Genomic DNA, 16361 nt, shown 5'->3' on the forward strand with positions numbered 1-16361 from the left:
TATTTTGATGGTAGGATTCTACTGTATGACACAGAGGAGGGGCAGAAAAGCGTTCGAATTACCGCGGGAGTACCTCAAGGTTCAATCCTGGGCCCGCTGTTATGGAATGCGATGTACGATGACGTACTGAGGCTGCCCCTTCCGACGGGTGTTAAGATTGTTGGCTTCGCCGACGATATCACCCTAGTGGTCTATGGTGAATCGATGGAGGAAGTAGAGTTGACAGCAGCGCACTCTATTTCCCTGGTTGAGGAGTGGATGAAGTCTAGGAAACTAGGACTGGCCCGTCACAAGACTGAGGTGGTGGTGGTCAACAACCGCAGGTCCGAGCAACGGGCGCTTATCTCGGTAGGTGATTGCACCATAGAGTCCAAGCGATCCCTTAGGCATCTTGGGGTAATGATCGATGACAAGCTGAGCTTCGCTAGCCACGTTGAATATGCCTGTAAAAGGGCATCTACGGCTATAGCGGCGCTTTCGAGGATGATGTCTAACAGCTCTGCTGTAATTGCCAGCAAACGCAAGCTGCTGGCAAGCGTGGCGCTATCCATACTAAGGTATGGAGGACCAATCTGGTCAAAAGCGCTTAGAACGAACAGAAACCTAAAGCGGTTGGAAAGCACGTACAGGATAATGTGCTTAAGAGTAGCAAGTGCATACCGGACGGTATCTAAAGAGGCCGTGTGCATCATAGCCGGGATGACGCCCATCGGGCTCATCATCAAGGAAGATGTTCAATGCTTCAACCAAAGGGGTACCAGAGGAGTCCGCGACACGTGTAAAGAGGAAACGCTCAGAAGCTGGCAGCAGGAATGGGATAACTCCACTAAGGGTAGATGGACCCATCGACTAATACCAAATGTGTCAGATTGGTATGGTAGAAGCCATGGGGAAGTGAACTTCCACCTGACGCAGTTTCTGTCAGGACATGGTTGCTATAGACAGTACCTGCATAGGTTCGGGCACTCAGAATCTCCTGCGTGCCCCAATTGTGCTGGTGTAGAGGAAACAGCGGAGCATGTCGTGTTCGATTGCCCCCGTTTCATTGTTGTGAGAGGTCGCATGCTCACTACATGCGGAGGGGACACGTCCCCCGACAATATTATAGAGAGAATGTGTGCGGATGCCGAGTGCTGGAATGCAGTAACCACGGCTGTCACTCACATTATGTTAGAATTGCAGCGTCTATGGCGCGCCGACCAAGAGTTGGCTGCAGAGGATTAGCCCTGCCGAGGCTGGTCCCTTGTAACATTGTTTAAGTCGGCTAGGAGAAGCAGTTTGCCTAGGCTACTTCTGCTACACGTGTTGTGCTATATGCACTGGTCCCTTCCCGAAGAAATACCGTAAGGTGGTTCCGGGGAGATGAGGGTCTGAGTCCAAGGGTCATGTCGATGCACTGTTCACCACTTGAGCAATTCTAAATGAATTGCTCATGCACAGTGCATAGGCTGGTTTTAGCGGGTCGTCGTTGGTGCGTCATCCCCGCATTCCCTGAGTTATCTTCTCAGGGGATCTGTTTGCAGATTTCCCCCTTGTAAAAAACAAAAAAAAAAAAGAGCGATTATTATATTTGCAACTGTTAATTTAGATAGTTAAACTTAGAGTCGGTTATTGAAATATAACTTTTAAGATAAGCAGGAGTAAAGCACGAACGCGAAGTAATGACCTTTCATCCCATCTTCAAGTGCTCCCCACAAGCACAACACTTCATTCTGGCACTTTAGAACGTCCATGTTGTAACTTGTTCACACAAGAAATCTGCCTCGACCGAGTTGGCAGAACGCGCCCATACCCCTTTCTGAACCAAAGGACAGGGTGTTCTTGCAGTAGCTCTAGTTGGCAACAAATTTTGGATATGCGATGCGGTGTTGATAGCTTCTGCCCAGTGTTTATAATCCATACCAGCATAGATGAGCATTGAGCATTAACCTGGGACACGGTTATATGAAAGAGAGTCGCCAGAGGTCGCCAATTGACCTCTATAAAAATTCTGAACACATATCTTGATAGGTATTTCTACGATGAACAACATTGCCGCAAAGCAATACGATGCTTGTAAAAAAAGTTATTAAGCATAGAATATTCGGAAATTTTGCCCGATTTTGTTATTATTATTATTCCTTTACGTGTTAATCAATTTCGCCTTGCCAATAGGTTTTCATTGAATAACTTTTTTTCACAAGTGTCGGATTGTTTTGCTGTCTTCAGCAATGAAAAAAATACCTATCGAGGTCTGTGTTCAGAATTTTTATATAGGTCAATGGGCGACCTCTGGCGAATTTTCTTTGCAAAAGTAAGTTATCCCATAGTAAATCCCATACAAATTTTAAACGGCTGGCGCTAAAATATAGTTTCTCCGATCAAGCTGAAATTTTGCACAGTTGTTATGGGACATAAATGCAATCCAAAAAGTAGACTGGAGCGAGAATCTAAATTTTGTCCCACACTATTTCGACTAGAATTCGATTCTTACGTGCCGGAACTCCATTTTGCTGAGGACTGTAGGCTGGTGTATATTGCGGAAAGATTCCCTTTTGGCGGTACAATCTGTTCAGGTTGCTTGATTTATTTTCTCCGCCGCAATCGGATCGAATAATAGCAGGTGTTTTTCCGAAACGTGTTTCAACCATCCGGATGTATTCCTCCATCCTTTCTGCAGCTTCCGATTTCTTTCGAAAAAAAAATACACGGTACAATATCGGGTAAAATCGTCTATAATCGTCATAAAATATCGGGCCCCTCCTGGTGTAACTGTATTCTTAGGTCCACACAAATCGGTATGCACGAGTTTCAACATTTTCGATGATTATGGGCCAGCTTGTTTTGGGAAAGGCAATCGCGTCATATTATCCTCCAGGCAACACTCGCAGTCGGCGTCATCTTCACATTTCTGAATCTGAATACCAGTTACAAGATCATCACGTACCAGTTTACGAATGGCTCCTTCGTCTCGGTGCCCTAGGATTCGATGCCATTTATGAATACAATTTTCGGCATGCTTCGCTGACATAGCGGTTATCGATTTGCTGTTGTTCAATGTTTCCATATATGTTTGATATAGGCCTGACACGGCAACGTGTCCATGTTTCAAAATTTTGCATGTTTCTCCAGTGAAATTCACCTCGGCATTTTTCTCAGTTAGCTTACCGACTGATACCAGATTTGCGTCCAACAACAGTATAACAGTATATGGGTATGCTTTTATCCAAGCAAAACATATTATGTCTTTTTATTTTATTTTCAAATGTTTTTTAAATCAAATCTAAAACATGTAGGCGACTATGGATCATCGAAGGTAAAGATCGAATCACATTGAATTAAAAAGACCATAATTTTAATTTTCTAAATGTGGTGTTCATCATCTGCGACGTTTTTGATATCGGAAATAGTTACTAATCATAACATTATTAATGATAATCGAAGTATCTATAATTATTTATAAATAATTACATGAAAGTTGTTACTCAACTAACAGTCCAGAGTCACAAATAAACATACATATTCTATTATTGTTGAATAATGGTGACAGCTGAAAAAATGCCCTACAAAGAGCTGAGAAGATGCTATTTGAATCCAAATTTAAGGCAATGTTCAACATTTTTCATTGGAATAAATAATAGTAGAATCAACCCTTATTAAACTTTTACAAAGAATCTCTGTCGATTTGTCAAGATTGGTTTACTAATAAGTTGAACAAGTTTTTATTCCTTCTATTAAAGAGCCAATATTCCACCAAACAAATATATTTGTGTAAACCGATGTATAGGAGACAAACTAACGTTTTGGTTGCTTCGCACTTCAGCTGTTTCCATGCTTAACATGAACATGATTAAAAGCTGTATAGGTATTTTATAAGATCCTAATACAACATAGTTATATCATCCGAGCAGTTAATCCAAAGAAGGCCAAAATAACGATTAATAAACACATTGTTCCGCAACAAATAAACCTTACAAAAAAGGTCACATCATAGCCAAATTTTCGTAAAATGGACAAAGTATCTAAACATTATTTATCTCTATTTGAGTGACTTTTCGCCACGAATTCGTCACTTACTTACTAATATATAAAAACATGTTGGATACAATCATAACTGATGCTTTTTCAATACAATTATTTAATTATGTATAGAAAATATTTTGAATCATTCTTCTGATATAGGATTATTTTGAAAAAAAAAAATACAATAAGAGCACATTTAACATACAAATGATTGAAATATATTTCATATTTCTATAATGCTTAATAGATAGAAAGAATACGACAAAAATTAAAATATTAACACAGACAAACAGACGTAACACTTAGAACAAATCTCGATCAAAATCATAGTCACGAGGACATGTACGCCCAATGCTAAAATCAGCGTGTTTGGCCGACGGGCCAACAGATGGCGGTAGTGTGTAAACGTCAAACACGAACAAAAACGAAGCAAGCGCTGCGGGTGGCGGATTGGCCACCTAACATATGTTTGAATCGACCGTTAAAAAGGTGGTCGATGGACAATGATGAGAGTGTGACGTCTGTTTGTCTGTGATATTAACCTTATAAAAAATATGATATATGACATAAATGAATTTTAGTAATATTACTGAGAAGTCTATCCCGAAAGGAGGACGTGCGTCGTATAAAGAAGCGAAGAGGTTTTGACCAATCAGTCTGACCTCTTTTCTTCTGAAATGTCTGGAACGCATAATCGATCATCAAATCCTTGATGTTTGTTTGGCAAACATGCCTCTTCATGTGAATCAATGGTTATCAAACTGGAAAGTCCACAGTGACTCTGTTACACACAGTTGTGTACGATATCGAGAAAGCATTCGCTCAGAAGCAATCCTGCTTGGGTGTCTTTTTGGATATTGAGGATGCCTTTAGTAACATGTCTTTCGATGCCATATTAGAAGCTGCTCGAAACCATAAGCTGCCTACACTGATTACTAATTGGATATACCAAATGCTCAAAAACCGACATCTCTCTCGACATTGTGTCGAGCTGCGATTCGGAATTAATTGTTTTCGGATGCTCTCAAAAGGATCTCTTACCACTTTTGTTGAATCTCCTCTCCCCCATCGTAACCTATTTTCCCATACTTAATACATGGTTAGTAGCAAACTTGTAGACTCCCCCTCCCCTCTAAAATGCTACGACATTTATGGACGGTCCTAAGCACCAAATAAACGACCTGATAGTCGAGAATCGGTGTCATTAGTATTGCCTTTCGGTTAACCCGAATAAAACATCTATTGTACTTTTTACGGAAAGACGAAACCGTCATGGGATTCGACCTTTACATCTTTTTGGCACTGAGATCAAAAGTGAAGAAAACTTACATAGTCTTCGGTTTTGGTAAAACAAATGGATTCACACAACTGTTGTTCGACCTCTACTGTGGGAAAAAAGGACTAAATGAGCGGAATCTGGGGCACTGATGGTATACATTCATTACATTAATCCAAAGTCAACTAACGGTTTCAACAGAGGCGTCGCGTGACCTAATTTTCCACCTGTGCACTGCTTACTTAACTTTATCTCTTTTTTTGCAATATGTATGCTCCACGGACCAAGTTTTTTAGTATAAAGAGCGTAATCACCATTCTAGAATATGTGTTTTTCTCAGCTTTTCAATCGAATTAAATATTTTATATTTTATTTAGTAATCAAGCTTTTTAGTTGAATTTATCAATAGAGTTGTATATGGGTATCTAATTTATATATTCTAAATCTTCGTTAAAAATTGAACTAGAATCCTGTTTCAACATTTTCCGTGCCCTGAAACAGTTAATTCCCCTTGGAAAATTTTACTACAGGACGAGCTGTCGGGATGAGATTGAGCCTGAAATTTGAGCTTGAAATCTATTTTGATCATTCAGAATATCAAAAATAAGATGGGGTCGTGACGGACTTTGGTTTCAGGTTGGCCGATTGCGCTGCAGAATCGTTACCCGTTCTGTGGCGTAGTTGGTTAACGCGCCCAGTCTAGCGTATTGGGAGTCGTGGGATCGAAGCCCACCAGAACGATTCTATTATTTTTCACAATCTTACATCTCAATTTGTCCAAATTGACTTTTGTGTCTACGACCTTCAGGTATTTTCAAAACACCGTCGGCTGGTTAAGCCGTAATAGACATGACAACCCTAGTTGAGTAAAATTGAGCGGCGATCTCTCTATCGCAAAAGGGGTCGATATGACGAGATACGACCACGTCGAAAGCCGGACCCATACTAACCATCTCATTGAGCCAACGTTGGCTAATGAGTAGTGTGGCACAAACAAGGCAACAGTGCGACGCTAAAAATAAAATCTCTCACTGTTGTTCGTAGGCACGCTTAGGAGAGTCGAATTGGGCATCTCAGAGAGCCGAAGGAGTTGTAGGGTTGTGAAGGAGAAAATGGGGTCGTGACGGACTTTGGTTTCAGGTTGGCCGATTGCGCTGAAGAATCGTTACCCGTTCTGTGGCGTAGTTGGTTAACGCGCCCAGTCTAGCGTATTGGGAGTCGTGGGATCGAAGCCCACCAGAACGATTCTATTATTTTTCACAATCTTACATCTCAATTTGTCCAAATTGACTTTTGTGTCTACGACCTTCAGGTATTTTCAAAACACCGTCGGCTGGTTAAGCCGTAATAGACATGACAACCCTAGTTGAGTAAAATTGAGCGGCGATCTCTCTATCGCAAAAGGGGTCGATATGACGAGATACGACCACGTCGAAAGCCGGACCCATACTAACCATCTCATTGAGCCAACGTTGGCTAATGAGTAGTGTGGCACAAACAAGGCAACAGTGCGACGCTAAAAATAAAATCTCTCACTGTTGTTCGTAGGCACGCTTAGGAGAGTCGAATTGGGCATCTCAGAGAGCCGAAGGAGTTGTAGGGTTGTGAAGGAGAAAATTGGGTCGTGACGGACTTTGGTTTCAGGTTGGCCGATTGCGCTGCAGAATCGTTACCCGTTCTGTGGCGTAGTTGGTTAACGCGCCCAGTCTAGCGTATTGGGAGTCGTGGGATCGAAGCCCACCAGAACGATTCTATTATTTTTCACAATCTTACATCTCAATTTGTCCAAATTGACTTTTGTGTCTACGACCTTCAGGTATTTTCAAAAATAAGATGTCGAGCGTAGTAATATCGTTCAAATCAAGAAAAAGTGCGCTTTCGGTCAATGGATCATTAAAATAACCAAAACGACCGCTATGAAAAGCATAGATAGCGCCACCGTAGTCTTGTGTGTTTGACATAACAGCGATGCACAATGTTAAATTCCATATACGGTAGCGCCGCTGTTTTGATGCGGTGAGTACCGAAAGAGTTACCTTCAATGATTCATTTATTCGTAATCAAACGTCAACATCCCACCGCAAAATCGTTAGTGTTTGGAGGTGATCTTTTCTTCCAAAATGCGAAATCATCACCTCCAACTTAGTTCTAAACCCACCGTTATATGAATAATGGGGGCGCGTCAGTCGTCGCAAGTTTCTTTTTAAGCAGTCAATAAAAACCGGTAAATTTGTCATTGCAAAATAACCCAATAATCAGTCATCATTCAATGATGAATTCTGAAGAAGTAGTGACAATTTCAACAGCACTGGTTTCAAACTACCGTGAAGGCCCAATACTCTGCGCACTTAAGGCTTTTCATAATTCAAACAATTTTAATTAATTGAAAACAAAACACAATACTCTGAAATTTTGGGAGCAAATACTTATTGATCTTATGTATAAGGAAAAAAATATAAAAGCTTCACTAAGTAATGATTTTTATTGCAAATTTTTAATTTTTCTCAAAGGTGTCCGTGTTCCTAACTTTGCGCACTCATTTTTGCAATGTTCCTTATTCTGCGCATTTAGGTTCCTAACTCTGCGCACTCGATAAATTCTTTATAACACTTGAAGTATTTTACTAAAAGCATTACTAGAATTTAAACACTGAATTAATCTTCATTTTCCTGCTTTATACGGCTTTACGTCCCCAGTGGAGCGTGGAATGTCTTTACCGTCTTTTTTGCGTTCACCCTTGGCATGTAGAGGAAAATTAGCTTTGAATGTTTATGTATTTTCACTAGAAAATATAAAAACCAAATTTTCTTTGGTTCGGTTCGGATCCGGGTTTAGTATTAAATAATTGTCTTGGATTCGGGTCGGATCCGGGTTTGACGAAAATAAACCTGGTTCTGGTTTGTTATATGTGAAACCCGAACATTTCTACTAAATACGAAGAATAGTTTGAGCGAAAGGGTATATCCATTCTTAATGTATTGTTCATCATTCAATCGAGAAGTATTGCCATTCTGTATAAGCGTGACGTAATTAATGAATGATCCCTATTACAGATCAATAACAATACTTTATTGGCGTTTCTTACTCAATATTGACTCATGAAATTATACAAAAAATCAAAATTATTTTATTGCATGGTTAGGGAGTATTCAAAAATTACGTCCATCGTTCAGGGGAGGAGGAGTCTACGAAAATGTGACAATGCATGCAATAGGTACTGTAAAAATCACGACAGAGGATTGAGGGGACAGAGTGTAGAAATCCTTAAAATATGATGGACGTAATTTTTTAATCTTTCCTTACTAACATTTTTTCAAAGTATTTCTATTCCATATCTCGATGGTGTCGACAAGTCGATGGTTCCCTTCAATATCGACCTCTGGAGGGTTGATTGTATGTTGAAAATAACGTTTTATAACTGCTGCGCATAGTAAGGAACATGGTTGAAAAATGGTTCCTTACTATGCGCACTTAAGAAGAATAAGAAAATGAAGAGAAAATAAGTTGCACTTTACCAGTGATGATTGCTCGATACATAAACTAGTGCCTACGTACTAAAAATCTGAAATATGTTCTCTTTAATTTGCTTCAAATGACTTAAGTGATGATGTACTCCCTTAGCATTTTCGCTAACGGGCAGTCAATTTGGACGTTTTTCAATATTTTTAAAGGTATTTATTTTTTTATTAAAGTAATAAACGTAAATTTGTCAAGAAAATTCTTCACGTACTTTTTTATTACTATTGTAGCAATACATGAACAAACAAATTTAAACAAAAAAATAAGTATTTTACCAGATTTTGGTGAATTTAGGTAAAAGTGCGCAGAGTTAGGAGCTGCGCAGAGTTAGGGGCCCTCACGGTAATCTTGCAATTTAAAACTGTGACTATCTATGGTCACCATGGTCATGTATATCTCTACATAGAATTGAACCAAAACAGTTTGCATCGTGTAAAATACTCGCTTTTGTTACATGTAGAACAAGCGTGGTGACGACGACGGCGCTGGGGTTGGGCGCGTCCATTCTGCGATTAATTATTGCAAAAACTACTGCGCAGTATGCGAAAAGCGAGGTTTGATTACTAAAAGTCAACTAAAAAATAATCCACCTTCCGCTGTCTGAGACACTCCCGCGCTTCACACCACAAGCATAGGCTAGGAGAAGTGGATGAACAAGGATGAATCTGTCATTCAAATACTTGTCAAATTTCATACAAAATCTACTTTTTCTCAGCGATAAGTTCATCCCTCATTCATGCTAGGTGAACCACTTCCCCTAGCCTATGCCCATCTGCACTCTCATACTGGTTGACTTGGTTGCTGTAACAAGATGTGCACTGGTCGGAGTTGACGCTTTGGCTACTCACACACTAGCATTTGTAGTTCAAAAAGCTCTCTACCACATTGGCAGCATTGCGTGTACGATACCGGGCAGCCCGTTTACCGATGAAAGTGCACACGTTGGGTTTCATCGTCCCAGCCAACAATGTGTAGCGTGCAACCCGGTGCTAGGCAGCCATGTTTTCGTAGTCAGCATCAAACTCAAGAGCAACAACGTACATTGGCCTAATCATGTTAGGGATTTTTTCCTCCAATACCAAAATGTGTTTCTAGCTAATCACATCAACCCAAATTGACTTGCTGTACTGCAATCCAATAGTTTGCAACCGTTTGTTTGTTCGAATAGCTGTATATGGGCTCATTCACAAATTTCATAACGCTGAAGGGGGTGGGTGGGTGTCCTCGTGCTGTTACGGCTCATACAAAATTTGTAAAATGTTCATACAAAAAGCGTTACGAGGGGGTGGGTGGGTGTCGAAAATGGCCATTTTTGGCGTTATGAAATTTGTGAATAAACCCTATATGCGGGAAAAGATTTTTTTCGGAGAAAAAGATTTCGCCATCATAGATTGTTATTCCTCAAACGGTTATTTGTTTACAAACATTGAGCTGTCAGTGGGAACCACTTCCCAGTAGGAACCAGAGATGTTTGCTCGTTATTTTTCAATGGGGTTGTATAGGCGGTGTCAGGTAGAGATGGTCGGGTCTCGGGTTTTCAAACCCGAAACCCGACCCGAACCCGAACCCGACGGGTTCGGGTCGGGTTCGGGTTTGAAACTTTTTATTTTTTCGGGTTCGGGTTCGGGTCGGGTTTGAAGGTTAAAAAAATATCGGGTACGGGTCGGGTTCGGGCTTGAAAAAAATCGGGTTTTGCCGGGTTTGGGTCGGGTTTGGGGATAATTGTTCACAAAGTAACAACCGGAAAGCTTCCCTATGCATCAGAACCGATGAATTTATCATCTTTTCGAACTCGGGTTCTATTCGGGTTTTTCTTAGAAAACTTTCTCGGGTTTCGGGTCGGGTTCGGGTTTGAACAGCGAAAATTTTTCGGGTTCGGGTCGGGTCCGGGTTTGCTTTTAAATTTTTGTCTCGGGTTCGGGTCGGGTCCGGGTTTAAAGGAATAAATTAAGTCGGGTACGGGTCGGGTTCGGGTTTGAAAAATGTGAAACCCGACCATCTCTAGTGTCAGGAGGCTGGTAGCGTGGGATAAAGTGTTGCGTAGCATGCTTCGCGCTGTGCGCGAGCAAAAGAATAGTCTCAGATCGTGCGTCGCACGAAAATGCCTATTTCATTTAATTTGCAAAGCAAAATTTTAACAACTATTTTGATGAATGTAAATTATTTAGCAAACTATTGATAATAGTGATACTTGTAAAGGGCTATATTTTGTTAGGTGAATGAATTATTAAATTGTCATTGATAAGTTATACATATTGTTGGCGGTCAGGATGAACGAGATGCCACCTGTGCAGTGCAAATGTTGCACATGCGGACGCGACGCCTCTGGGTTTCAATAGTAAAACTATTGATAAACAATGAATTTACTTTTGAAAAACATTCAAATTTTTTAAATCGATTTCAATAAATTCAGACCATTTGCAATAGTGTTTGTTCAAGTACTTTTTATAAAAACGCTTCTTTCGTAAAGAAAAAGAAAGAGAGGATAATAAATCATCGAGCTGTTTAGTAGAATACCTATAAGTAGATGAAAAAACCGAATTTAGTACTATACAATTTAATTCCACTAGAGTTTGTATTCTTTGACAGATACGCGTATTTCGACCTCAATTGTAAGGCCGTCTTCAGTGTCGTGTACTGATACACGACACTGAAAACGGCCTTGCAGTTGAGGTCGAAGTACGCGTATCTGTCAAAGGATACAAACTCTAATAAATGGTATAGTACTAAATTCGTTTTTTTCATCTAGAAAGAGAGGGATAAGGATATTTCCAGAAAACAAGAGGTTCTCCATAAATTCATTTCAACGCCTATTTTTCCAGTCATTCTCTCAGTTATTTTTATATCGATTCCTTCAAGTATTTATTTCCCTCAGGAAATGCTCAAAAAGTGTCTCCAGTTCTAGGAATTCTATTAGGAACTCTTCCAGGAATTCTTCCTTGAATTCGATCAGGAATTCTCTCCTTCTTCCGAAATATATTTAGTGTTTCTCCGATTTCATCTAGGGATTGATCATGTAGTTCTTTCAGTAATGATGTGATTTTTCTATTAACTATTCAGAAGTTTAAGGTTTTATACTAGCATAAGTTTTTCAAAGTCCCTTTTTTGAGACTCTTAGTTGCTACCAACCCTGCATACGTTGCAATTCATCCCGTTCAATGTGTCCTTTTTGTCTCAATGATATGATAAATTCTACAATTCCATACCGTGTTAGAACCAAATGCTCCAGAACATTTGCCAACACGCGTATCACTAAAATAGATTCTGATGTACCTCTTCCAGCTGCTCCGGCACCGCAAATTTCCCACAAGTACGAACCGATTCCATTCAACGCGCAAACAATCAACCCTCAGCAGTACAGTGAACCGTTCAACAAGCTGCTCAATGAGGTCAACGACCCAACGATACCGGACGAGCAGAAGCAACGGTTGAAGATTGCGTTTGCCGAAGGTTACCTTACGGCAACCCATCCGGACCATGCAAACCGTTCTGGCAAAGCTATGCGCTATCTCAAGGTCCTTCAGCAGCTGCTGATCATTGTCGTGTTCATCGGAATCTTCATCAGCCTGTTCGTCTCGACCAACGGGTCCGTTTTTAGGTCTGCAATCAATTTGCTTTTTTGTCATACGATTTGCTTGTCCATTATACGCCTTTGTCTAGACCACAATTCGGAACAACATTCTAAACTGATCCTTGTTTCCTTTCGGTTGCATTTTTTTCCTCTCTTCCTTTTCACGTCCCGGATTATCCCCCCCATCATGATTCCATATTTTCAGTAGAATACAATCGGCAACCAGGTCGAGGTGGACCCGGAGGACATCTCGGTGACGTTCGAGGACGTCAAGGGTTGCGACGAGGCCAAGCAGGAATTGAAGGAGGTGGTCGAGTTCCTGAAGAACCCGGACAAGTTCAGCAACCTCGGAGGCAAGTTGCCGAAGGGTGTCCTACTGGTTGGTCCACCCGGCACGGGTAAGACATTGCTGGCGCGGGCAGTGGCAGGCGAAGCTGGAGTACCGTTTTTCCACGCGGCTGGACCGGAGTTCGACGAAGTCCTCGTCGGACAGGGAGCACGTCGTGTGCGGGACTTGTTCAGTAAGTTTTCCCTTATTTTGAATTCGTAAATAACCAGGATAATCTTATTTTGTTAAAAATGCTAACAAGTGCATGGTCTTCTTCTTCTTGGCATTAACGTCATCACTGGGACAGGGCCTGCTTCTCAGCTTAGTGTTCTTATGAGCACTTCCACAGTTATTAACTGAGAGCTTTCTCTGCCAAAGTTGTCACATTCGTATATTGTGTGGCAGGTACAATGATACTTTTATGCCCAGGGAAGTCAAGGAAATTTCCATAACAAATAGATCCTGGACTGACCGGGAATCGAACCCAGACACTTTCAGCATGGCTTTGCTTTGTAGCCGCGTAGGTAAATTAAAAAAAATTAGAATAGGATAAAATGGCTTTAAAGAACAATGAGAAAAATCCCACGTATTTTTGGCTGCCAGAAATTCGGGTGAGGCACCATGCACTTGTTAGCACAACTATTCATCTAGATTATATTGAAAATGTTATCTAAAATGTTTGAAAACCGACAAGTTGTAGCATTTTTGGCAAAATAAAATCGGCCTGAGAATTTACCGACCAAGGAGCGTAGTAAAATGAAAGGCTTTCATTTTCTATTCAACAGAGGCAGCCAAGGAACGGGCTCCATGCGTAATCTTCATTGACGAAATTGACTCGGTTGGTGCCAAGCGCACCAACTCCGTGCTACATCCGTACGCCAATCAAACCATCAACCAGCTGCTGTCGGAAATGGACGGTTTCCAGCAGAACGAGGGAGTCATCGTACTAGGAGCTACGAACCGGAGGGACGATTTGGACCAAGCCTTGTTGCGACCGGGCCGCTTCGACGTGGAAGTGGTTGTTCCGACGCCGGACTTCACCGGACGGAAGGAGATCCTCACACATTATTTGAGCAAGATCCTGAGCAAGGAGATCAACATTGATCAGCTGGCACGGGGAACGACCGGTTTTACGGGTGCAGACATTGAAAACATGGTCAACCAGGCCGCTTTGAGGTACGTTGGAAATGTGATCAACGAGGATCGGCAATTGATAAGTTTTATTGTAGGGCCGCTATTGACGGGGCTGAAACGGTGACGATGAAACATCTGGAAAACGCCAGAGATAAGGTACTTATGGGTCCAGAGCGAAAGTCTCGCCTGCCGGACGAGGAAGCCAACAAAATTACTGCGTATCACGAGGGCGGACACGCTATTGTGGCATACTATACAAAGGTAAATTTGGCAAATGAGAATACTTCTAATTGATCAGATTTAACCTGTTCAAGGCGTAAATTTAAAAAAGAGAGATCCTTTTTAGCTCTTTGATAACGTTCGCGGTTTTAATATCAAAAAGCTTTGTTTAGTTTCGATTTCCTATAAGACACAGATTTTAAATTTGAAAAAATATAGGATATGGAAAATATAGAATTGTTAGGATCTGATTAAGTTTAATTGGTGATGCGATACATTCACGCGGGACTAGATCAAACACTATTAGACTTGAAGATGTACAGTGTATTAGATCCAGTTGTTGAATTATATCACCTACTTGTGAACACTGAGACGAAAACTAAGTGATAATATTTCACATTCGTTTTTTTTTTTCAGGAATCCCATCCTCTGCATAAAGTGACAATCATGCCACGCGGTCCATCGCTCGGTCATACCGCTTACATCCCGGAGAAAGAACGCTACCACGTCACCAAGCAGCAACTGTTGGCCATGATGGACACGATGATGGGTGGCCGAGCGGCGGAAGAACTTATTTTCGGAGCTGACAAAATCACATCTGGTATGTACAATTACCCTTCGTTTTCTCAAGATTTGCTAAAGAGCGTTGTCTCTACATGATTACCATAGGTGCCAGCAGTGATCTGAAGCAAGCCACCTCGATTGCTTCGCACATGGTTCGCGACTGGGGTATGTCGGAAAAGGTTGGACTCCGTACGATCGAAACGGCCAAGGGCTTTGGTGCTACCGCGGAAGTTCTGTCCCCATCGACCGTGGAAGGCGTTGATAATGAAATCAAGAAAATTCTGAACGATAGCTACGAGCGTGCCAAGGCCATCCTCAAGCAGCACGCCAAGGAACACAAGGCTCTCGCGGAAGCGCTGCTCAAGTACGAAACACTGGACGCCGAAGACATCAAGGCTATCCTCGGGGGCGAGAAAATGCCGGTGGAAGAACACTGAAGCGAGTAACGGAGAATTGATGCCGAGTAGGTACCTATATATTGATTCGTACAAGATTAATGCAACAAGATGTAAGGACAAAAATTTGAGAGTTGATTGGCGAAAACCAACACGAAATACACTCACATGCGGTCAACATCCTGTGTTGCTGCGTGGTTTTAGATATACATATTGAACTAATTTATATTTAATCGCAGCTTTCTTCCTTGTCCGTTTTATTTAGAATGAACCGAACCTTTTTCGACACAGGCTTGGTAAGATAGTTGTACTATAGAATTGTTAAACAAGCGAATCAAGCGCTAAAAATGAACCACAATGAACCTTCAATACACAGAATAAGATAAACCAACTGATAAACAGCTTTAGAACTGCACCGAGGGGGAAACCAGCTAAAAATTTGAGTCTGATTCTAAGATGTTTCGAATGAAAAAAAAAATGTCAGAGCACCACCAAATGAGCTGAGAGCAAAAATTATTCCAGGAAAATTGAATAAAAATTACAAATGTTAGTTGATCAATCCGGTGTGCCTCTATTTGTTACCTTTAGCCTTTGAAGAAACGCATTCCTTGATTTTCGAAGTAATCTGATTGAACTGACCCCCGATCGAGCCATCCTGGGAGCACTTGGAACCGGTCGCAGGACGTGAAAGATTTCAGTTTTTCGTCAACGATTTTCTTCACTTCGGGGCCCATCGATGTGAAGCAACCAGCAATCTTGGAGAAATGGCAATCCACTACCGATGACAACGGCATCCACTACCGGGATCCTCAAAGTGAGATTGAAGATTGTTAACTAGGAAGGCTCGAAGGAACGCGTTGTCTATGTTATGGACGTCGGTATCCTTATCCAACAGCTCGTTGACTTTGTTGTACGTGCCCTGGCGGTCATCCTTCGAACCTTCGCCTGGTTTCTTGGATGCTGCGGTAGTTGTTGTTTCTCCCCCATCACTTGCATTGTTCGTAACAGTTGTTGTTTCGCCTGTTTGCTTCGTTTGTCGTAGTTTCAGCCACTTTAGTTGTTGTATTGGCATCTTCAGGAAGTGGTCAAGAGAGCACATTGGCGACATTCACAAAGAGAGTCATCCTTATGCAATAAAGGAGACGTTATTTATAACACCTACAATCAATTACTATTTATAGGTCCCATGTACCTTATTGCTATTACAACTCAACTGTACAAATAGTTAGGAAAAAATCAGACTTTACAGTAAATGTTTTCCCTTATAAGGATGAGTCACGAGTCTGCATTATGGACACAACATTAGAGTTTTCCAGTCTGATAGGTGTGGAAAATTTTGTAGGAAATCCTTGA

General features: G+C 41.3%; 1 protein-coding gene across 1 annotated transcript in view; it reads left to right on the plus strand.

Annotated features, from left to right (window-relative positions):
* Positions 1–15567, plus strand: part of LOC5580042 (ATP-dependent zinc metalloprotease YME1 homolog) — a 35898-nt gene extending 20331 nt beyond the window's left edge. The window contains exons 3-8 of the mRNA XM_021847190.1: positions 12080–12399; positions 12577–12889; positions 13482–13872; positions 13926–14091; positions 14467–14650; positions 14719–15567. Of these exons, the coding sequence (XP_021702882.1) occupies positions 12080–12399; positions 12577–12889; positions 13482–13872; positions 13926–14091; positions 14467–14650; positions 14719–15050 (1706 nt within the window). The 3' untranslated portion in view covers positions 15051–15567. The remainder of the gene's footprint in view (positions 1–12079; positions 12400–12576; positions 12890–13481; positions 13873–13925; positions 14092–14466; positions 14651–14718) is intronic.
* The last annotated feature ends 794 nt before the right edge of the window (positions 15568–16361 follow it).

Source organism: Aedes aegypti, chromosome 2, assembly GCF_002204515.2.
Source record: "Aedes aegypti strain LVP_AGWG chromosome 2, AaegL5.0 Primary Assembly, whole genome shotgun sequence".
In the NCBI taxonomy this organism is placed as follows: domain Eukaryota; kingdom Metazoa; phylum Arthropoda; class Insecta; order Diptera; family Culicidae; genus Aedes; species Aedes aegypti.